Genomic DNA, 25,075 nt, shown 5'->3' with positions numbered 1-25,075 from the left:
TAAAAAAAGAGAGAAATCACTTTAAACTGTCTTTAGAGGAGCAGCAGGTCAGATCTGTTGGACGTTAACATGCAAAAAACACAATGTAGAGAGAAGAGGTTCAAAATGAATATTAGTTTATAAGATAAGTCCTTTATTTCTCCCCATGCCAGGGGAAATTCACATTGTTACAGCAGCTTATGTAGCAATAGAAGTTTATAATAGTAGTTTTAATATACTGACAGTTTTAAACATATAAACCTTTATTTAAAAAGGAAGAGATGCTTCATCAGAGTTGCTTTAAACAGTTTTTATTGTATAGGTGTAGAGTGTGTTACAGCATCATTAAACTGCAAAACGTCATTAATGGTCATTCAGAACATACAGTAGCAGCATTTAATCACAACGTATTCACCTTTAAAATAAACATGGAATCATTCTATAGGAAATCAGTTAAATCTGACTTCCTCAGAATCAGCTGGTTTGATCATCTACAGGAACTTTATTGAAGGAAGTAAATTTCTACCTTCATACTAGGAATGTGTTGTTAGCAGTATTAATGGTTTTAAAGGTTTAATCCATCCCAAATACTACTTTCTGTCCAAATATTGATAGTTTTAATGGTTTATTCCACTCAAAATGCTACTTTCTGTCCAAGTACTTGTAGTTTTAAAGGTTTATTTCACCCAAAATACTACTTTCTGTCCAATTATTTATAAATTTAAAGGGTTTTTCCATCCAAAATACTACTTTCTGTCCAATTATTTATAAATTTAAAGGGTTTTTCCATCCAAAATACTTCTTTCTGTCCAAGTATTTAGAGTTTTAAAGGTTTATTCCATCCCCAAATATTAATTTCCATCCAAATATTTAGAGTTTAATGGTTTATTCCACTCAAAATGCCAGTTTCTTTACAAGTACATATCATTTTAAAGGCGTATTTCACCCAAATACTACTTTCTGTCCACATATTTAGAATTTTAATGGTTTATTCCACCCAAAATACTACTTTCTGTCCAAATTTTTGTAATTTTTAAGATTTATTCCATCCAAAATACTACTTTCCATCCAAATATTTAGAGTTTTCATGGCTTATTCCACTCAAAATGTTACTTTCCATCCAAGTACTTGTAGTTTTAAAGGTTTATTCTACCCAAAATACTAATTTCTGTCCACTAAAATAAAGAACTGTTAGTTGTTTGTAGTTCCAGTGTTCTAACTGATCCTGAGCTTCTGGTTCTGTCGTCTAACTTCCCGTCTGCAGCGTCTCCATGACGGCAGTAAAGATGGCGGCCACGGCCACGGCGCCGGGGTCCGGCAGGGTGACCCGGTCGGCTGCGATGTAGCTGGCTCGGCCCGCCCTCGCTGTGAGGTCACGGGTCGACTCCACCCCTGAGGCTGCTCTCTGGAGGACAGGTGAGACAGGAGAGGGTCAACAGGTAGGAAATCAGCAGAATAAAACAAAAACAACAGGTGAGGCAGTTTTAATGGCCTGCAGTGCAGCCAAGTCACCACCGGTGGCGCTCTAAACACCACTGTGGTAAAATAAGTACAGATCAGCTTCAGATTATTCTGATTTATAGTGAATTTTTTTTTAAATCAGTGGGTTTCTTTTGGCTAAAAAATGACATAGACAAGTAATATCGATGTGAATAATTAATTGGAACTGTTTCTCTGTTTTTTATTTTACTTTATTTTACTGCATCTGCACTGGGACTGGACACTGCTCTGTTAGATTTGAGTTTTTTTTTGTTGTTGTTTTGTGTCTCTTTGTGTTTTTCTTTGCTGCTATTTTGTTTTTCTTGGCAGTTAGTGGCGGTTTTGTGTCTTTTTATGGATGTCTTGAATCATTTTTGTTCCTATTTCCTGTCTTGTTTTGTGTCTTTTGGTGGTTGTTTTTTGTGTCTTTGTGTTTCTTTGTAGCTGTTTTGTGCCTATTTAGCAATGTTTTTTGTGTCTCTTTGTGGTCGTTTTGTGTCTCTTTGTGGTCATTTTGTGTCTCTTTGTGGTTGTGTTGTTTTGTGGTAGTTTTGTGTGTCTTTGTGGTTGTTTTGTGTCTGTTGTAGTTTTGTGTATTTTTTCTGGTACTCTCCTGTGTTTGCGTCTCTGAGTTGGAGTTGTTGAACTTTAACTATGTCAGCTGTTCTCAGTTTATAGTTCATTACGACCCTCTAGCACACGGTGGAAATCAGCAGGAACATTTGGAATTTGACAGAAGCTGCATGTTCTTAAATGTTTGTGACATTTTAAAGGGATGTGAATAATTTAGGACACGGCAATATCAGGAAGAAAGTAAGAAAACATAGAAAGAGTTAAATTCATCGCCAACATCTCTGTCTTATTGACTTGTTTCTGTTATTTCCAACCAGATAATTCTACTCTATTAATCAGAATCAGTTCCTGACCTGAACAGCAGCCTGCAGTACAGCCATGTGTTCAGCAGGGGGCGCCGTTTTCAGCTTCATCAGTTCATCCACTGCAGGACATAAAGCATCCAACTAGAGAATAAACACATAAAGAGACAAAGTGAGGTTTAGATTCCACCGCTGAGGAGAATAAACCACATTAATAATGTCTCACCATCGTTCTGTCTCCAGGATCAGCTCCTCCATACCTGGAACACATTTAAAATCATGTTTAGATCCGAATATTCAGGGCAGTTAACGTCTGAGAAAGGAAAATACTACGCAAAATACTACTTTCTCTACAAGTACTTATAGCTTTAAAGGTTTATTCCATCCAAAATCCTACTTTCTGTTCAAGTACTAGTAGTTTTAAAGGTTTACTCCACTCAAAATGACACTTTCTGTCCAGTTATTTATAGTTTTAAAGGCTTATTACAGTGAAAATACTACTTTTCATCCAAATATTTATAGTTTTAATGGTTTATTCCACTCAAAATGCCACTTTCTGTACAAGTACATATAATTTTAAAGGCGTATTTCACCCAAAATACTAACTTCTGTCCAAGTATTTATAGTTTCAAAGGTTTATTCCATCCAAAATACTGCTTTCTGTTCAAGTACTCATAGTTTTAAAGGTTTATTCCATCCAAAATACTACTTTCTCTACAAGTATTTATAGTTTTAAAGGTTTATTCCATCCAATATACTACTCTGTTCAAGTACTCGTCGTTTTAAAGGTTTCAGACACTTGCTATTCGCTAAATTCCCCCCAAAAGACCACAAACACACATTGTAAACATTAAAACATTCTCTGGACTTGCACCTTCTCATGGCCTGTGTCCCAGCATGCATTGCGGTGGCCCATGCTGCAGTGTTGCTCCGCCCCTCGGTCATGTGACCGGCGGCGGCGGTCAGGAACAGACTGTAGAGCTAATAGATCAGAGGGTTGGTTAGTGTTTCTGAGGATAAACACACCTGTTGAACTTCACTTCCTCTAATAGACCCACCGCTCCTGAAGACCCGCCCATCTTCTCCTCCAACAATCCGGCGAGGATTGACAGCAGTCGCCCCGGGCAACCAGGGACCACATGACCCTGGAGCCACTCCTGAATGGCTGGAGGAGCGTTTTTAAGTTTATAGAAGTCTGTTTAGGAAATATTTCATCGTGTTTCATCACCAGTTCCTACCTCTGGCTGCCTGAGCATGAGTGTTACCACAATCTCCGTCCCCGGCAGTACGATCCAGAGAGTTCAGTTCCTCCTGCTTCTCCAACAGCGTGGAACAAATCTTCTCTAAGGCTTTACGCATCACAGGACTCAGCGGGCCTGACAGGAACAAAACCAGAACAACTTCATGTTATTCTGTTATGTAAAAGAATGGAAAATGTGTAAACTTTGGTGGTTCTGTGTCCACATAAAGTTCCTGTAAGTGTCTATCTATGTGGTAGGGTTAGGGTTAGTGTCTATCACCAACTGAGGTCTAGCTGTTCATAGAGGTCTAGATGTTGGTGTTATATGTGGAAAGTTAGAAACTGCTTCTATGTGGTCTACATATTGGTGAAATGTTGACCAAAGACTGTATTTTTTAGTAGAGATATGGATCCATCCATAGATATACACACACAAGGGTGCCCGTATAGCTCAACGGGTTAAGCGAGTGACCCATGTACAGGGGCTGGTCCATTCAATCATTCTGATCTGCTGGAAACTATTCTGTCACCACATTTCACGTCTGTGTGAGTTTTATTTCTGCAGGTATTGAACACTTTAAGTAGCTTCACAGGTAGTTTTTGAGGGTGTAAATAGAAACACTTTCCAGGTGTGAAACCATCGTTATCAATAATACATCTTCTATCCAGGCTGTCACTGAGGAAACCAACCTTCATTCTGGGTGTCGTCCTGTGGTTTGGAGCTCATGACTGGAGCTTCTGTGACACAGCTTCGTCCGCTAACACTGACGCTGCTGAGGTTCGGCCAGGCGGGGGCGCTAGTCCGAGCATCTGGACGGGATGAGGAGGTTCAAGACAGTCAGTGATTCTAAGCCAACACAGTTTCTATCAAACTCTGTGAATATCTGCTCACACAACACTAAGATAAACACTCATTTTTAGTCTTTAATTGTGTTAAAATCATTTTCCTGGTCTGAGGAAACCAGAAGTGGATCTTAGTTATGTTGATGTCATGTTCAGAGGGAACAAAAGAGGAGATTGTGCTATATATTCAGATAATTTTTTCTTTTATTGTTTACATGAGAGTCATATAGAGGATTCTTCATTAGTATGAACAAAATTTAACACTTTTTCTGTAATATGCGAAAAAGTGAAAGTAAGACTTTAAGGGAAGTCAACCCTCTGATATAGGACATCAACGAACATTAATGATTATATATACTAATATGTAGTCTAGATTAGTAAAAATGTGTATCTGTTTAAAAGTATAGCTAGCTAAATCTATGTTAAAATAATATTGCTACGGTATATTAGCTTGTTGTAGCACTAGCTACTGAACTAACTTGCTGACTTTATATTAAACTAATTACATTTATGCTATATTAGCTTGCTGTTGCAGCTGCTATTTAGCTAAATAACAACTTTATATTATGCTAATAATGTTAGGCTCTGTTAGCTTGTTGCTACCTAGCTACTTAGCTGACTTTACGTGAAGCTAGCAATGTTGTGCTATATTAGCTTGCTGTAGAACTAGGTATCTAGCTAACCTGCTGACTTTATTTTAAGCTATTAACTTTATGCTATATAAGCTTGTTGTGGTACTATTGACCTAGCTAATTAGCTGACTTTATGCTAAGCTATTAGCATTATGCCATATTAGCTTGCTGTAACACTAGCTACTGAGCTAACTCACTGACTTTATGTTAAACTAATTATATTTATGCTATATTAGCTTGCTGTTGCAGTTGCTATTTAGCTAAATAGCCGACTTTTTATTATGCTAATAATGTTATGCTGTGTTAGCTTGCTGTTGCTGCTACCTAGCTATTAGCTGACTTTATGTGAAGCTAGTAATGTTGCGCTATATTAGCTTGCAGTAGTACTAGCTAGCTAACTAGTTAGTATGTTCTTATGTTTTTCATCAGAAATGCCAAATATTTTCTGTTTACATCTTAAACAGTTTCACCAAAAGCATCTAAATACTTCTAAGAAGCATGAATCGGCCTAAAGTACAGACGTGACTTAAAACAGGGAAACAGTGAGCTAATACTTATATTTTTTCCACAGTGTGTCTTGTTTGCTAAACTTTTAAACAAACTGAAGTAGATAAAATAATATGCAACTTTATAAGGAGTTGGAGCTGCTTCTAGTCAGTCAGTCTGTAGAGTTCATGGATGTAGAGCAGGTTACAGCTCTGAACATGGACTCAAAGACACCAAGAAAAGTTTATTGCCCAAAAAAAAAACTAAGAAATTTTTGATTTCCAAAACATATTCCAGAAAAAAACTTGTTTCAGCTTTACACTTGAGGGATATTTAACCCTGCTAGCTGCTTAATGCTAACACTGATGTTACTGTTCCCAACTAGTCCATAATAAATCAAAGAAATCAATAAATTTCTCCCCTGATCTCCTCAGAATCAGCTGATTCTTCATCTACAGTAACTTTAGTAGATTTAAACCTGTTAAACTTCAGATCTGTTGTGGATTAAAACCAACACTGACCAAACAGTGTCAGTACTTCCTGGTCAGCCTTCATCAGCGTCAGCGACACGCCCGCCATCTCTAGTGATGTCATGAACGAACCAGTCATCGTCCTGGCAACCACCACGCCACGGGCCTCTGTAACCATAGCAACCACCAATCATATTCCAGCAGGTCACGTGACTGACCTCCTGTTTTTATTATTAGTTAAAACCGCTGCAGTTTCTGTTAGTTGCTCAGCTGCTCGCACTACAGACGCACAAATCTCTGGACAACTACACAACTTATTATGAAAAATCACAATTAGAAACACAAAGGAAGTCTGGTAAATATTAACTGGTCACATTACTCATATCTAGTTATATAACTTAAATATAGTTTGTAAAGTCAGCCAGCAGATTAGAACAAACACTAAACATCAGGGGTTAAAAATCTACTGTCTTTCTTTTGTTTATAGGAATTACATTAGCTTGTCAGCTAAGGTGCTAGGTGGCAACTACAACAGCAAGCTAACATAACATAACATTATTAGTGTAATATAAAGTCAGCTATTTAGCTAAGTAGCAACTGCAACAGCAAGCTAATATAGCATAAATGTAATTAGTTTAACATAAAGTCAGCAAGTTAGCTCGGTAGCTAGTGCTACAGCAAGCTACTATAGCATAATGTTAATAGCTTAGCATAAAGTCAGCTAATTAGCTAGGCAGCTAGTGCCACAGCAAGCTTATATAGCATCAAGTTAATAGCTTAGCATAAAGTCAGCTGGTTAGCTAGATACGTAGTGCTACAGTAAGCTAATATAATTTCTATAAATGAAAGAAAGATGGTAGATTTTTAACTGCTGATATTTAGTGTTTGTTCTAATCTGCTGGCTGACTTTACAAACTGTAAGTTATATAACTAGATATGAGTAATGTGACCAGTTAATATTTACCAGACTTCCTCCAGTTGACTAAAATCAGCCCAAGATTGTGTTTCTAATTTTTATTCCATAAGCTTCATTTAAGGAGTTAATCGTTAACATGGCTGATTGTTGTTAAATCTAAACTAACCTACCCACCCAGACAGCTGATGGTGGCTCTGGTGACCACAGACATCTCCAGACAGGACAGAGCTCCCAGGTTGTTCACACACAGAACCACGGTGTCTCCTGGAACCATAAACAGAGTTAAACTAACAGCAGCTGCATTAAAAGTCTCCATAATAACAAATAATAGAACCAGAGGACCTGACTGCAGCGGCAGATGTGATTGGCTGTTGGGGTTGGTCATGTGCTCGATCATGGTCCTCACCACTTCATCTGCAGAAGATACCTGAAGGACAAAATGGACCAATGAAACCTCTGAGTCGTATAAATATAAATATTCAGGCTGTTACTGGTTGGATGAAGCTCACCTTTGACCTCCTGATCCCAGGTTCACCGTGGATCCCTGAAGGACAAACACCGATCAATACTGACCAGTCAGTACTGAGGAACACTGATCAATTCCTTGCAGGAGGGAAATATATATTTACTAGGGCTGTGGTCAGACCAGGAAACCCATGGTGTAGTGAAATTATCCATGTTTTACAACTCTTTGTGGTGATTTTCTTTCTTTTTTATGGTAATTTAGCCTGTTTTTGTGGTAACTTTGTGTCTTTTTGTGATGATTTTGTATCTTTGAGTTGTGATTTTTCATCTCTTTGTGTTGATTTAGCCTATTTGTGTGGTGATTTTGTATTTTTAATGGTAGTTCAGCCTGTTTTTAAGGGGATTTTGTATCTTTAATGGTGATTTTGTCTTTTTGGGTGTGTTTGCATGTTTTTTGGTGATCTTTTTGTCATGATATTGCAACTATTTGTGGTGATTTTGTATCTTTTTTATGGTAATTTAGCCTCTTTTTGTGGTAGTTTTTTTTTCTTTTTGTGGTGATTTTGCGCTTTTTTTTAGTGACTTCATGTCTTTAATTTTTTTTTAGATATTTTAACTCTGTGGGAGTATTCCATCTTTTTTGTAGTGATTTTGTACTTTTTTGTTTCGGTGAATGTTTTACTGTTTGTGCTGTGTTTGCATGTTTATTTTTTTGTGATTTACTGTCTGTTTGGGATGGTTTTGCATGTTCTTGTGGTGATTTTGCATCTTTTTGTGATTATTTAACAATTGTTGTGGTGATTTTGTGCCTTTTAGTGCCTTTTTGTTGTGATTTTTCATGAATTTGTGGTAATTTGGTCTATTTGTGTGGTGATTTTATGTCTCTTTAATGGTAGTTCAGGATGTTCTTTGGGTTGGTTTTGAATATTTTTGTGTTGGTTTTGTGTTTTTTATGGTGCTTTTGTCTTTTTGGGTGTGTTTGCATGTTTTTTGGTGATTTAGCACCTGTTTGGGATGGCTTTGCATCTTCTTGCCATGACTTTGCAGCTGTGTGGCGATTTTGTATATTGTGTGGTTATTTTTTTCTTACTTTTTATGACAATTTTCCATCTTTTTGTGTTTATTTTGTATCTTTTTGCATGGAATTCTTATCTTTTCTGTTGATTTTGTATCTTTGCGGTGGTTTTGCACTTTTTTTGTGATTTCACGTCTTTAATTTTAGGATATTTTACCTCTGTGGCAGTATTACATCTTTTTGTGTCAATTTTGTGTCTTTTTTGTCTGTTTTTGCATCTTTAATGGTGTTTTTGTCTTCCTGGGTGTGTTAGCATGTTTTTTTGTGACGATTTTGCATTTTTTTGGTAGTAATTTTGTGTTTTTTAAATGGTAATTTTGCACCTTATTGTGGTGATTTTGTGTTATTTTGTGATTTAACAGCTTTTGCGGATGTTTAAACCTTTTCATAATAATTTTGCATCTTTTTGCTGGGATTTTGCATATTTTTGAGGACATTTTGCATCTTATTGTGGGGATTTTTCATCTTTTTACATTGATTTTGTATCTTTTTATGGCAATTTTTGTGCGTTTTTTGTCAATTTTGCATCTTTTTGTAATGAATGGTCCACAGTAATTCTAATTCTGTCCTCCTGTCCTCCATCTGTCCTCCTGTCCTCCATCTGTCCTCCTGTCCTCCATCTGTCCTCCTGTCCTCCATCTGTCCTCCTGTCCTCTATCTATCCTCTATCTATCCTCCTGTCCTCAATCTATCCTCCTGTCCTCCATCTATCCTCCTGTCCTCCATCTATCCTCCTGTCCTCTATCTATCCTCCTGTCCTCTATCTATCCTCCTGTCCTCCATCTGTCCTCCTGTCCTCTATCTGTCCTCCTGTCCTCCATCTATCCTCCTGTCCTCCATCTATCCTCCTGTCCTCTATCTATCCTCCTGTCCTCTATCTATCCTCCTGTCCTCCATCTGTCCTCCTGTCCTCTATCTGTCCTCCTGTCCTCCATCTATCCTCCTGTCCTCCATCTATCCTCCTGTCCTCTATCTATCCTCCTGTCCTCTATCTATCCTCCTGTCCTCCATCTGTCCTCCTGTCCTCCTCCTGTCCTCCATCTATCCTCCTGTCCTCTATCTATCCTCTATCTATCCTCCTGTCCTCTATCTATCCTCCTGTCCTCCATCTATCCTCCTGTCCTCCATCTATCCTCCTGTCCTCTATCTATCCTCCTGTCCTCCATCTGTCCTCCTGTCCTCCATTTGTCCTCCTGTCCTCCACCTGTCCTCTATCTATCCTCCTGTCTTCCATCTATCCTCCTGTCCTCTATCTATCCTCCTGTCCTCTATCTGTCCTCCTGTCCTCCATCTGTCCTCCTGTCCTCATCTATCCTCCTGTCCTCTATCTATTCTCCTGTCCTCTATCTATCCTCCTGTCCTCCATCTATCCTCCTGTCCTCCACCTGTCCTCCATCTATCCTCCTGTCCTCCATCTATCCTCCTGTCCTCAATCTATCCTCCTGTCCTCCATCTGTCCTCCTGTCCTCAATCTATCCTCCTGTCCTCTATCTGTCCTCCTGTCCTCCATCTGTCCTCCTGTCCTCCATCTATCCTCCTGTCCTCTATCTATCCTCCTGTCCTCCATCTGTCCTCCTGTCCTCCATCTGTCCTCCTGTCCTCCACCTGTCCTCTATCTATCCTCCTGTCCTCAATCTATCCTCCTGTCCTCTATCTGTCCTCCTGTCCTCCATCTGTCCTCCTGTCCTCCATCTATCCTCCTGTCCTCCATCTATCCTCCTGTCCTCCATCTGTCCTCCTGTCCTCCATTTGTCCTCCTGTCCTCCACCTGTCCTCTATCTATCCTCCTGTCCTCTATCTGTCCTCCTGTCCTCCATCTGTCCTCCTGTCCTCCATCTATCCTCCTGTCCTCCATCTATCCTCCTGTCCTCCATCTGTCCTCCTGTCCTCCATTTGTCCTCCTGTCCTCCACCTGTCCTCTATCTATCCTCCTGTCCTCAATCTATCCTCCTGTCCTCTATCTGTCCTCCTGTCCTCCATCTGTCCTCCTGTCCTCCATCTATCCTCCTGTCCTCCATCTATCCTCCTGTCCTCCATCTGTCCTCCTGTCCTCCATTTGTCCTCCTGTCCTCCACCTGTCCTCTATCTATCCTCCTGTCCTCAATCTATCCTCCTGTCCTCTATCTGTCCTCCTGTCCTCCATCTGTCCTCCTGTCCTCCATCTATCCTCCTGTCCTCAATCTATCCTCCTGTCCTCAATCTATCCTCCTGTCCTCCATCTGTCCTCCTGTCCTCAATCTATCCTCCTGTCCTCTATCTGTCCTCCTGTCCTCCATCTGTCCTCCTGTCCTCCATCTATCCTCCTGTCCTCCATCTATCCTCCTGTCCTCCATCTGTCCTCCTGTCCTCCATCTGTCCTCCTGTCCTCCACCTGTCCTCTATCTATCCTCCTGTCCTCAATCTATCCTCCTGTCCTCTATCTGTCCTCCTGTCCTCCATCTGTCCTCCTGTCCTCCATCTATCCTCCTGTCCTCCATCTATCCTCCTGTCCTCCATCTGTCCTCCATTTGTCCTCCTGTCCTCCACCTGTCCTCTATCTATCCTCCTGTCCTCAATCTATCCTCCTGTCCTCTATCTGTCCTCCTGTCCTCCATTTGTCCTCCTGTCCTCCACCTGTCCTCTATCTATCCTCCTGTCCTCAATCTATCCTCCTGTCCTCTATCTGTCCTCCTGTCCTCTATCTGTCCTCCTGTCCTCCATCTATCCTCCTGTCCTCCATCTATCCTCCTGTCCTCCATCTATCCTCCTGTCCTCCATCTATCCTCCTGTCCTCAATCTATCCTCCTGTCCTCCATCTGTCCTCCTGTCCTCCATCTATCCTCCTGTCCTCAATCTATCCTCCTGTCCTGCATCTATCCTCCTGTCCTCAATCTATCCTCCTGTCCTGCATCTATCCTCCTGTCCTCACCCAGTCCCAGCTCCATGTCTCCAGGCGGCAGCTCGAATGAAGGCAGACATCCTGGAACGCTGCAGGGAGACAAACTGACCCCCAGAGTCCCTGGAAGACCAGAACCAACTAAATATAATTCTGTAAACAGTAAGTATCACACCAAGTATTTAGTGAGATAAAAATGAGACCCACCAATCCCCTTCAAAACCTCCGTCACCTTGGAAACAATCTGGTCCAATGAGCAGCCTTCTTCTGCCAGAGCGCCTGCCAGCTGATGGGAACATCCACATTTTACACTTTTAGCATGTTTAATACAACAATACAACCCTTGATTTAAAAAAAATTTGCACTTTTTCCATTTTCACTGGCCAATAATCATTCGTTATCCTTAATTTGGACACTTTTGAGTAATTTTTAGACAAATTTTTGAGTCATTTTGGACAATTTTAAGTCATTCTAGGACAGATATAAGTCATTTTTGAATCATTTTTGCAGAATGTTGAGGTGTTTTGGACACATTTCAAATCATTAAGGACAACTACGAGACATTTTGGGACCTGGAACCTTGTCTAGGTCATCCTTTCGACACATCAGATTCTACAGATGTTACAGCCTCAACAGTTGGTGAAATGCCGACCAAAGACTGTAATTTAGTAGAAATATGGATCCGTCCATTTATATACACTTACAGGAACTTCATGGGGACATAATACAATAAAAAGTTTTTTAAAAATTGCACTTTTCTTCATTTTCAAGGACCAGTAATGAAAAATGTGTCTTCGCCTGAATCCATTCAACCACGATGATCTGATTGAAACTATTCTGTCTGTGTCTTCACCACATTTCATGTCTGTGGGAGTTTTATTTCTGGGGATATTGAGCCATGAAAATGGACGAAAATCAAAATAAAGACGTAAACTGTGAACTAAATCTGAGACACTGGAATCTGAAATGAGACCTTCATCCTCGTCGTCTTCTCCTCTGTGAAGAGTGAACACCAAAGCTGTGGTCTTGTACCTTGTGGATGAAGACGGTTCCACACAGGCCTCGTCTTCCGGCTTTACTGGGTCGGTCGAAGGCGCAGTCCTCGGCGACTATCACCATGTCGACAGCGACGCCATGGTTACGAGCCTGTTCTGCAGCCAAGCCAAAGTTGAGTCGGTCGCCGGTGTAGTTCTTCACAATCAGAAGGATCCCAGAGGCTCCTGTGGAAGGAATACTTCATTAACTGGTTGAATTATTCTTCACAGACTGGATCTCTGAGCTCTCCTCACCTGCGTTGTGTAGAGACAGGATGGCTGCCAGGATGCTGGTAGGAGGCGGCGACGCAAACACTCCTCCTGCTACAGCTGCTGACAGCATCCCAGCACCGATGTAACCTGAGATACCAACAGACAGGAAACGGTAAGAACGGATGCAAATTTTCCTAATCAATACTCACCAGTGCCATCAGTCAGTAATCAATTAACTGTTAGGGCAACTAAGTTCAGTGGATATTACTCGATGACTCATCTTGTATACAAAAGTTTGAGTAGAGCATATCTGCAGTAGAAGTGGCTCCATTTTCAGAACCACATTTTTAGGACCCTTGTGTTTTTTATTTACTTTGTTTTTTTTTTTGAAGTATGTAGAATTTGGGGTGGATAAAGTCTTTAAAACCATAACTCTGGCTTCAGAAAAGTACTACTTAGGTCTCTAAACTTTTAAAACTATTGGTACTTGGACATGAAGTAGTATTTTGGGTAGAATCAACCTTTAAAATGCCAAATACTGTGACAGAAAGTTGCATTGTGGGTGGAATAAACCTTTAAAACCATAAATACTTGGACAGAAATTTGTATTTTGGGTGAAATACGACTTCAAAATGATATGCACTTGTACAGAAAGTGGCATTTTGAGTGGAATAAACCATTAAAATTCTAAATACTTGGACGAAAAAGTAGTATTTTGGATAGAATAAACCTTTAAAACTATAAATACTTGGACAGAAAGTCGTATTTTCAGGGTAATAAACCTTTAAAACTATAAATACTTTGACAGAAAGTAGTACTTTGGGTGGAATAAACCTTTAAACCATAAATACTTGGACAGAAATTTGTATTTTGGATGAAATATGACTTCAAAATTATATATACTTGTACAGAAATTGGCATTTTGACTGGAATAAACCATTAAAACTGTAAATATTTGGACAGAAAGCTGTATTTTTAGTGTAATAAACCTTAAAAACTATAACGAACTGGACAGAAAATCGTATTTTGGATGGAATAAACCTTTAAAACTACAAGTACTTGTACAGAAAATGGTATTTGGGGTGGAAAAAAACCTTCAAAACTGTAAATACTTTGGCAGAAATTAATATTTTCAGTGTACAAAACCTTTAAAACTTGGACAGAAAGTAGTATTTTGGGTGAAATAAATCTTTAAAACCATAAATATTTGGACAATGTCATATTTTCAGTGTAATAAACCTTAAAAACTTTAAAGAACTGGACAGAAAATAGTATTTTGGATGGAATAAACCTTTAAAACCATTAAAACTTGGACAGAAATTAGTATTTTGGGTGAAATACGACTTTAAAATTATATGTACTTGTACAGAAAGTCATATTTTCAGTGTAATAAACCTTTAAAACTCTAAATGCTTTGACAGAAAACAATATTTTCGGTAGAATCAACCTTTAAAACTATAAATAGTTGTATAGGAAGTAGTATTTTTGAAACCTTTAAGATTATATTTTGCGATGCTTAGTGTTCCGAGGCCAGATGATAGATTAGAAACCTCTGCTGGATCACACCTGGACGTCCTGCTCAGCCTGTTGCCATGACCATGTGACTCAGTATAATGGGAGTTAATGGACGGGTGTGTAATTGTGTGTTTTTTACGGTCTGAAGTCGTACCTCCGTGTGCCGGCTCGTGTCCCGACCCTCCTCCAGACAGTAGGGCCACCTTCCCCTTCAGGCTCTGGAGGTCTGAGCGAACCACGACTCTGTGGCCCCTCAGCAGACTGAGGCCCCCGGTGGCCCGAACCAGACCCCAGAGAGCTTCATCCACACAGGAGTCCTCCGAGTTTATCAGCTTCCTCTGGGGCTGGACCACACAACATACAACACTGTTCATTTAACACCAAATCTAAGTTTAACTACGTGGTAACAAAGTCCATAAAGAAACACTTAGATTAACATTTACACAAGCTGAGTGGTAAAGTTTTATTTGCACCAACAAGACGGTATAATGTGATGAATGTGTTAAATTTTAACTAACGGATTTCCTCAGTGGGCTGCACAGTGGCGTAGTGGTTAGCACTTTCACCTTGCAGCTAGAAGATCCCTGGTTCACGTCCCAGCTTTCCCGGGATCTTTCTGCATGGAGTTTGCATGTTCTCCCTGTGCATGCGTGGGTTTTCTCCGGGTACTCCGGCTTCCTCCCACAGTCCAAAAATATGCTGAGGTTAATTGATCATTCTAAATTGCCCGTAGGTGTGAATGTGAGAGTGATTGTTTGTCTCTGTATGTAGCCCTGTGACAGACTGGTGACCTGTCTAGGGTGTCCCCTGCCTTCACCTGAGTCAGCTGGGATAGACTCCAGCCCCCCCCATGACCCTAATGAGGATTAAGCGGTGTATAGATAATGGATGGATGGATGGATTTCCTCAGCTAAGTTTTCTGACATTTTAAGTTAAATATGCAAGTGAGGAATTTCTCATTAAATATGCACCGTTTGTCATCAGTCTATCTCAAGTTTTTTGGAACAATTTCTGCTCCACCATCTATGATTTGCCTGCAATTTTTATAGCATAATATACAGAAATATATAAAGATAATTGTGAAATTGTAGCTTGATATATTAAATACATTTTAGAATTTGCAGCATGAGAGTAAACATGGTGAAAGTGGGTGAAGAGTTGAATTTATCAATCTACAATTTCACATTTTACATATCCAAAGTTTCGGATAATAGAGTTTCAAGTAAATTAGATATGGTTGTGCAGAAGGTCTCTAAACCCTGAACAGAAATGCAAACGTTGGATAAATTCAGTGTCAAAACTCCTGTTTCATTTTGTTGACATAACAAACAGATTTTGGAACAAAAAAAATCCACGTTTTTAGGAATAAAATGTTACATAAATCAGACTGTGAGTGGAAAAAAAAACTCAGATAGATAGATAGATAGATAGACAGACTATAGATAGATAGACTGTAGACAGACTATAGATAGATAGGTACGTAGACTATAGATACATAGATAGACTATAGACTATAGATAGATAGACTATAGATAGACTATAGCTAGATATATAGACTATAGATAGACTATAGATAGATAGCTAGACTATAGATACATAGACTATAGATAGATAGACTATAGATAGACTATAGCTAGATATATAGACTATAGATAGACTATAGATAGATAGCTAGACTATAGATACATAGACTATAGATAGATAGACTATAGATAGACTATAGCTAGATATATAGACTATAGATAGACTATAGATAGATAGCTAGACTATAGATACATAGACTATAGATAGATAGACTATAGATAGACTATAGCTAGATATATAGACTATAGATAGACTATAGATAGATAGCTAGACTATAGATACATAGACTATAGATAGACTATAGATAGACTATAGTTAGATAGACTATAGATAGATAAACTATAGATAGATAGATAGACTATAGATAGAGAGACTATAGATAGATAGAGTATAGATGGATAGATAGATAGATAGATAGACTATAGATAGATAGACTATAGATGGATAGATAGATAGATAGATAACGACTCGTGTAAAACTTTAGACTTTAACCGGAGTTAAACGTTTGGTGAGATGTTAGAGCTGCTAAGGTTCAGATTTGGAGAATAACTCATAAATTAAAGCTGTAAGCAGCGCTGAACGGGTTCTGGCATCCTTGCTGGTCAGCGAATCCAAACATGTCCACCAGGCTCTACAAGCTCTACTAAAGTGGAGAAAAAATAAGACAAGAACAAGTAAATGAGACATGAATGGACCTTTTTGCACAAATCTGAGTCACATGATGAAGCGTAAACATGAACCAATCACTCCGTTGTTGTATTTAATGCATCAGACATGGACCACTGCAGGTTTTATCACTGATCCGGATTAAAATGGATCAATTATCTATCAGTGAACTGATGAAACGTGTCTGTACTGCACCAGATTTCTGTTTTAAAGAAACTGTTGTTCAGACAGAGAAGAGGTTGTTTGTGTTTATTGTTAAATAGTTTTGGGTTTTTTTTAACTGAAGTTGACACCAGAAGAATAAATATTTAATGCTGTAACTTTTAATTTGGCTCACAAAAGCAAAACAAACGGATCCCGATGCTTCTTTAAAGATGTTTAAGGTCTTCTTATTACCCAGATTTAGCTGATTCTTTATCTACAGTAACTTCATTTAATGGACCAAAGAATTGGGTCAATTTGGACAAATTTGGTTGAGGGAAAACTTCAAATAATTTTTCAATATGTACATTTTCTTGAAGACTCCTCTTCACTAGAGTCATTTTAGAGAATTTTTTGATCATTTTGGACACATTTTTAGTCATTTTAGAAATGTGCTTTGTCATTCTGGACAAGAACTGAATCATTTTTGAGATGTTTTTGTCATGTTTGATAAATTTTCAGTAATTCTGGACAAATCTGGACAAAAGTTTAGTCAGTTTGGACAAGTTTGTGTCATTCTGGACAAATGTGATTGAGGGAAAACATAAAATAATTTTCCAATATGTGCATTTTCTTGAAGACTCCTCTTCACTCAAATCATTTTAGAGATGCTTTTGTCATTTTGGACAAATTTATAGTCATTTTATGAGAATTTTTTGTCATTTTGGACACATTTTTAGTCACTTTAAAGATGTTTTTGTCATTTTGGACAAATTTATAGTCATTTTATAAGAAGTTTTTGTCATGTTAGAGAAATTTTCAAAAAATTCAAAAGTTGTCCTAAATGACAAAAAAATTACAAAATGAATTAAAAAAGTAATCCAAATGATTTAAATGTGTCAAAATAGTTCATAAAATGTCCAAAATATTTTGAAAAACTACAATATTGTGTGTGATTTAAGCTAAAATATCTCCGTGAGTTGATTTTAAACTAAATTCAAGAGAAGATAATTTAATAAAAATGCCTTGATAACATAATGTTTCTGTCTTACTATGCCTGGACAATTTCAGACATAAAAGGTTGGTTATTAAAATCTCTTCTTGTTCTTTAAGATGTTCAAAATGACAAAATTTTTCCAGAATAACTCAAACTGTGCAAAATGACATAAAGAAAAGTCCAAAGTGGATGAAGATTTGTCAAAAATTACACAAAAATTGTCAGAAAAGGTCCAAAATTGTGTTTTTTAAACTCACATTTCTGCATCAATTGATTTAAAACTAACATCCAGTCAACAGTTGTAGTAAATGACTTAAAAAATTTACAAAATGACAAAAAAAATTGATCCAAAATCATCTAAATGTGTCCAAATGATTCATAAATTGTCCAAAAATAATTTGAAAAACTACAATATTGTGTGTAATTTAAGCTAAAATGTCTGTGTTAGTTGATTTTAAACTAAATTCAAGTGAAGAGAATTTAATAAAAATGCATTTTTCCTGTCTTAACATGTCTGGAAAGTCTAAAGTGGCTGAAGATTTGTCAAAAATTGTCAGAAAATGTCCAAAAATTTTTTTTTTCAAACTCTGCTTCAGATCATTTAAAACTAACTTCCAGTCAAAAGTTGTCAAAATGACTAAAAGAAATGCAAAATGATTTAAAATATCATCTAAATTTGCGCAAAAGTGTCCAAATGATTCATAAATTGTCCAAAAATAATGTTAGAAACTACAATATTGTGTGTAATTTAAGCTAAAATTGCCGTGCTAGTTGATTTAACCAATCACTATTCAACGAACAGCAGAAATTGAACATAGTTTTTATTTTTTTATTGGTCATGCTCTGATACTGTTGGTGAGGTCCAGGACAGGTGATACAGGCTATAAAAACACAGAATATAAATGCCATCAGGATAGAGGGAATATCATCTGATAGATCCTGACGTGATCTACCACCAGTGCACTGACTTTGTCATGGTGCCCCTGAGCAGCCAAGCAAATGAGAATGTCCTGAATTCGAATGTAAACATCGGTAGTTCCAGAACCCCAGACACCAGAGCCAACATTCCTTTGTGACATCATCGATGACATCATTGTGACCTCAGAACAGAGACTATAAATGCACAAACAGCTGACAGCTGGGTTTATATGTGTTGAGACAGTGTCAGTGCGATATTAAGCAAAGTCAAGCTACCGTGAGAATATCTTGGTGCTACCGTGAGAACTTCCTCAAGCAAGAAACACTACATCACTTCATCACCATGGGCACCCACATCAATAACTATATCAGCAGTCTGTTTCAAAAACAGGTTCAGGACGAAGAAGTCCAACATCTGAAGATTGAGCTCATCAGAGAAAGGACCAATGCTCAGAAACTGGTCGAAGAAGCACGGGACTTGGATGAACAAGTCCAACTTGTGCACAAAGACCTCAAAGCAGAGCGGATCAAAGCGCTGGAGCTTGAGGAACAGGTCAGATGTTTGCACAATGAGTCCATCCGTGAAAAGCTCATCTCCCAGGAGCTGGGCAATCAAGTCCGATATTTAACCAACAAGCTCCAAAGAGAGAAAACTCATGCAGATGAGTTGGTGGAACAAGTCCAACATTTGACCAACAATCTCCAAATAGAAAGAACTCATACACAGGACCTAGAGGGACGGCTCAAACAAGAGATAACCGCCTATCTCAGGGAGAAAGCCCTCAGAGTCGACCTCGAGAAGCTGCTGGAACAAAAAACAAAGCAGTGGTCTTCTGAAAAGAACCACAGAGATCTTCAGGTAAACTGGAAGGACGAAGCAAGCAATCAGCTCGAGATGCTGAGGGCCTCATTCCAGGAGATGCAGCTGGGGCAAGAAATGCTTGAGATTGAAGACCAACGGCACAGCGACACCATTCAGCAGCAGCATCAGGGGAACATTCTTGAATGTATTTTAGAGGACAGCCAGCAGATCTACAGTCTGGAGGCCAACCAGAAGAAAATGCAGGACAAGGAGACGGAGGAACTCAGAATGACAGTCCCACAGCTGACCTTAGCAGAGTCCAAAGAGGAGGATGGGCAGAATCAAAACGCAGACGCGCAACAAAAGGACGCTGTCTCTAAGGACAAAGTCTTTAATGATGAGATCTCTAAGGACGAGATCTTCAGGGAGGAAGAAGATGAGGTCTTTGAGGAGATCTTTGAAGACGAGATCTTCGAGGAGGAAGAAGACGGGGTCTTTGAGGACGCGTATGAGTTCCTTCCAGCTGTTGAGGCAGAAGAACTGATGAAAAAAAAGAAAACAGCTTCACAGAGAAACAAGGTCGGTCTCTGTCCAGACCCAGTCCATGACTTCCCCTGGAAGAGCAGCATTGTGGTCGGCCTCTTGTGGGTCCATCTGTGGACACTATATGTGCAGAAGTGGATATCTGAATGGACGTGATCCACCTCTTCATTCATGCTTGTAACCTTAATTTTTTTTTTTTTTTTCGTATTTTAATCATGTCTTAACTGTAATTTCATAACTGTGTTTTGTATTTACTGCTGCCTATCTTGGCCAGGACTCCCTTGAAAAAGAGGTTCTTAATCTCAACAGGATCTCTCCTGGTTAAATAAGGGTTAAATAAAAAATAAAAAAAATTTAAAATGATTTCCATTTGCAGCGAATCACTGTAGTAATAGGGCTGCAGCTATCGATTATTTTAGTAATGGAGTATTCTATCGATTAGTCTGGTGATTAATCGAGTAATCAGATTCCGCACTAGGCATGCGTTACAGCATCAAAAGCGGAAGTGAGCGCGCTGCTCAAATTACTCCAATAACACGAGGGATCGTTTCAGCCCTACACGGTAATATTACCTACTCCATATTCTAATGGATTTAAAGATTTAAATACCTTCAAACACACATTTGAAGATATTTAAAAGAAAACAAGTACTTGAAAAAGTTAACAAATTGGCACTGAAGATATAACACCTATCACAAAATCAGTGACAGTGTTAAGTGAAAAAAATGGAATAAGGATTTAAAAAATGCCAAATATTCCTCAGAAAAACTAAATGACACAGCATTAGAAATGCAGTGCCTACAAGAAAGCAAAACATTACTGAAAAAGAAAGATAAAAATGACAAAAGTAAAATAATAATTGTCAATATATTGGTAATATTGTTCAACAGAATAAATAAAAATATGAATTTGAATCTCAAATTTATTTTGAGTATCAAAATTTGACTAAGTTTCTCACCTGCAACAATTGAGATAAAAATTTCAATTTGAATCTCAGGATTTTGTCTTCAATCTTTGTTCCACTTAAATAACTGCAATAAAACTTTGAAAGTCATAATTAAATTCTATTTTCTCAACTTGCATAATATAAATGAAAATTTGGTGGGCCAACCAGGTTCTACAGCTAATTTACAATACCTGAAGTGTGTGTACTATTTAGGAAAAATGCACTGGGTATCAACACATGACTTGGATGGGATCCAGAGCAAAAAAGAAAACTTGATCAGAACATTTGTGAAACACATTCATTTCAATATCTTTACTACTCAATAACGAGGTCACAATACTGTATTGTAGATGTTATGTTTACAGTTTGTTTTGCTGCCTCCAAACGCCCCAAGAAATACTGCAGTGACTCTCAAACTGTCCAAAGTGTCAAGCAAATTGTCCAAACTGCTTTAAAATTCATCCTCAATGACTCAACAATGTCCAAAATGCTTTAAAATTGGTCCTAAACGACTCAAAAATGCCCCAAATTGTGTGTAATTTACCTCAAATTTCTGCGTTTGTTGACTTGGAAGTTCAGTTAAAGTTGAGGTAACTCACTGGAAATGGCTTCAGAACTTCATTTGTCCTCCTCGATCTGAACATGCCTGGACAACTTCAGACGGTTCATTAAAAATACCTTTGATTGTAGAGGAAACAAATATTTCCTCCAACTTAATGTAGTTTTTATCGTCAAACAAAATTTCATTAGAAGTTGTCATGACTCAGAAAGATTGATGCAAACTGTTGTGAGTCCAGAATGACGAAAAAAAGTCGAGTGAACTGTAAAATTCACCTTATACGACTCAAAAATGTCCAAATTTGTGTGGAATTCACCTCAAATTTCTGCGTTTGTGGATTTAAAACTAACGTCACGTTGAGGCAACCAACTAAAAGTGGCTTTATAACTTCCTTTTTCTCGTCCTTGACGTCAGGAGCGACTTTGTTTTTAAAATTTGTAAACAATTATCATAAGTAAGTACATTGCACTTCAAAAATTCCTGTATAGAACAAGAGAATACGAGTTGGAACAGCTCAATTTTTGATAAGTAAAGGACTTTAAAACTTGTGTGTATGCAAGCAATCTTTATTTTTTAGAGCGTACGTTATACTATTTTGATGGTTGGCATATTAATGCTGCGTCAACTTAGTATTGTGTGTATTTCAAATCCGTATTTCTGTTTGTCGATTTCAAACAAAATTAAAGTTGAGGTGACTTATTGAAATTGGCTTCCTAACTTCAAGCACTTTGGGCAGGTTTTAAGTTACTTTAAGTTATTTCAGACAAATTTTGGGTCATTTTGGACAATTTTATATTGCTTTGGACAAGTTTTAAGTTAAGTTATTTCAGACAGGTTTATAGTCATTTTGGACAATTTATATTACTTTGGGTGAGTTCTGAGCTACTTTAAGTTATTTTAGAGAAGTTTAGGGTCATTTTGGACAATTTTTTGGGTTATTTTGGGCAACTTTATATTACTTTGGGCAAGTTTTAAGTTACTCTACGTTATTTTAGATGAGTTTTGGGTCATTTTGGACATTTTTTTCAGTCATTTTAGACAAATATGCCTGAGGGAAAACTTATACTTACATTGTATATCCAATATGTACATTTTCTACATTTTCTTTAAGACTCCTCTTCATTTGAGTCATTTCAGAGAAGTTTTTGATCATTTTGGACAAAAGCAACTTCAATTCATGTATACTATTTTACTAAAACAGGGAAAACTGTGACGTAACAACAAATTGTTAAAAAAGAAATCCAATAAAAGTGTTAAAAACTGTTTAATTTTTATCTATTTAAAGTGATAATGTCAGTGTGTCTGCTGCCCCTGAGTGGTCAGATTGTGTTACTGCAGATTTCAGTAAAGAGTGTCACTAAATCAGGACATTCTGTTCTGTTCTCCGTTCTGTTCCATTAACACCTTGATGAGAAAACAGGTTCATTGTTGGCAGCAGCAGCTCCATTATCAGTCAAGAGGCGACTGAGGAATGTAGAAAAATCCCTGATGGTAGCGCTGATCTGCAGATAGTTCGCTGTTTACAGCCACGGAAATTTACTTCCAGTTAAAGAAGATGCTGTGAAAGAGGCAGACAGATCTAACTAGGAACTCAAACCTGCAATAAAGTACTTCTATGAGGTGTTTTTCTTCTTGAATGTTACTTTTTTAAATGATAGAGGGAGTTTTTACACTTAAAAACACGACAGTCTCGTATTCTCTTGGACAAACTTATATATATATATTAAAAAAAAATTTTTAAATAATACAATGTCAGAGGTATAAGGTTTTTCAAATCTAAGACACAAACACATGAACCGATTCATTAAAAATAACTTTTCCATGACACAAGTCTGAAAAATGTGAGATTTTCTGATAAAATGAGGGCGCTGCGACTGAGACTGTATTTCGGCCCATGGCCTTGTTGATGGCAAACTGTCAAAACTGTCCACCAGGTGGCGCTATCACTGTGACCATATTTTGGCATATGGATATGATGAGGATTGGACTCTGATCATAACTCTGATCACACATGTAAAGCTTGAGGCAGATTGGAGCATGTTCAGGCTACTTATACATCACTTCCTGTTTCATGGTGAAATGTCAAAATTCCGCCGGCTGCCATTTCCACACCCTCAGACTTTTGTGGAGCGTTTTGATAAATTTTGATCACCCATACCTGGTGTACATCCTGGCCAAGTTTCAGCTCTGTCGGAGTTATCCTGTTTGTGCTCATAGATTTTAAAAAATGTCCAAAAATTACCCCAAATCATCCAAAATATGGACCATAATTCAATATGGCCGACTTCCTGTTGGGTTTTGGGTATGTGTGCAAGAGGCTTTTTTGTGCGTCCTGATGTGTTGCAGATGTGTCGCACATTTATAGGTGAAACATGGTTTGGGGGCTGAATTTTCGTTATATTACAAGAGGAACTATGGAGCCATTTTGCCACATATGTGTGCGTTTCCCTTCAAATATCAAGTTTTTTTTTTGCCACTCCTGATGTGTGTGCCAATTTGTGTGCCGTTTTCAAGTATTTTTAGGGCCTCAAAAATGCAGTTCTTTCGTCCGAAGAAGAAAGTAAAAGAAAACCCATGCATTTACATTAGGTTCCTTTCACCATTGGTGCTCGGACCCGAATACCCATTAATGATGTCTTCTAACTACAGTCAGTGGTTAGAATTACAATCTACAGCTGCAGATATGCAAAGAGTGATAAAATAAACACCTAAATGTGTAGTTTTGATGCTATTTTCTGTTATTTTGGAAGCAAGAGAAAATCTTAAAAAGTAACCCGTGCATGGTAGGATTTTATCTGTAGTGTTGCTGAAACCACAGTAATTACAACCTTCCGCTACATGATCACTGCATGGACTCTGATCCTGTGCACAGCATTACTAGCTCAAAGCCAACTAAAGTCCCAGTTAGACTCCATGGCAACACAAACTAATATTCAGACCAATTTCCTGTTCAGTGCATGTCTTCACTGATCACCACTAATGTCTGTTTAATTCATTATTTACCTGCATTTTCACTTTTCTTGCTCCTTTTCCTCTCCGACAGCAGGTTGAGCTAGCAGTGTGAAGTCAGCTGCATTTAGACAGAACATCCAGAGTGAGCCAAACCAGCCTTCAAAATAAGAGCATGTGAGGTGGTACTTTGTTTAAAGGGGCTTTTTACTGCTTATTTCAGCAAAATTGTAAAAGTGCAGGAGCTGATGTAAAATACTACATGATGGTATTATACAGTCCCTGATAAAAGTCTATGTCGCTTAAAGACATTGTGACTTAACCCTCCTTGTTGTCTTCATTTACCGGCACCAAAAAATACTGTGTCCTTGTCTGAAAAAAATCCAAAAATTCAGCAAAAAATTCCCCAAATTTCTCAAAATTTGCAAAACCTTCAGGAAGAAAATTCCAACAATTCCTTAAACGTTTCCCTTAAAAGTTTTACTTCTAAAAAAAAAAAAATCCCCCAAATTTGGCAAGAAAATTCTTGTAAATATTTTCAAAAAATGAGTAAAAATCTTCCAAAAAAAATCCTAAAAATATCTAAAGTGTTTCCATATATATCAGTAAAACTTCTGATATGTTCTTTAAGAGCATTCACATAAAAATCAACCAAAATCCTGTGAAATTCGCTGGATTTTGGTTGATTTTTTGGTGAATGTTCTTAAGAAACATTTTAAACATTTTTTTCCCCCCCAAAAATGTTCAAAGATTTCCCAAAAATGTTGAAAATGTAGACATCAAAAGTTTTACTGTGAAAATATTTATTTTTCCCACATTTTCTAACTTTAAAACAGGTCAATTTGACCTGCAGGACGACACGAGGGTTAAACT

The 25,075-nt window shown here is 38.0% G+C and overlaps 1 protein-coding gene across 2 annotated transcripts; it reads right to left on the bottom strand.

The window, feature by feature from the left end:
* Positions 1–274: 274 nt before the first annotated feature.
* tkfc (triokinase/FMN cyclase) lies at positions 275–24,338 on the bottom strand. 2 transcript variants are annotated; one of them, XM_023297840.3, is made up of 17 exons: positions 24,257–24,338; positions 14,252–14,441; positions 12,625–12,729; positions 12,368–12,555; positions 11,543–11,621; positions 11,369–11,458; positions 7,430–7,464; positions 7,263–7,347; positions 7,095–7,184; positions 6,056–6,172; positions 4,264–4,383; positions 3,572–3,709; positions 3,392–3,498; positions 3,208–3,314; positions 2,560–2,593; positions 2,385–2,477; positions 275–1,384 (listed from the first exon to the last, which is right to left on the bottom strand). In XM_023297840.3, the coding sequence occupies exons 1-17, from the start codon at positions 24,260–24,262 to the stop codon at positions 1,226–1,228; spliced, it is 1,743 nt and encodes a 580-aa protein (XP_023153608.1). In that variant the 5' UTR covers positions 24,263–24,338; the 3' UTR covers positions 275–1,225. The 2 variants fall into 2 exon arrangements, with proteins under 2 accessions (XP_023153608.1, XP_054863570.1); XM_055007595.1 differs by lacking the exon at positions 24,257–24,338 and adding an exon at positions 14,664–14,784.
* Between the last annotated feature and the right edge of the window lie 737 nt (positions 24,339–25,075).

The sequence above is a fragment of the Amphiprion ocellaris genome, chromosome 23, assembly GCF_022539595.1.
Source record: "Amphiprion ocellaris isolate individual 3 ecotype Okinawa chromosome 23, ASM2253959v1, whole genome shotgun sequence".
In the NCBI taxonomy this organism is placed as follows: Eukaryota; Metazoa; Chordata; class Actinopteri; family Pomacentridae; genus Amphiprion; species Amphiprion ocellaris.
The sequence above is the reverse complement of the archived record's forward strand: the minus strand, read 5'-3'. Positions and strand labels throughout refer to the sequence as shown.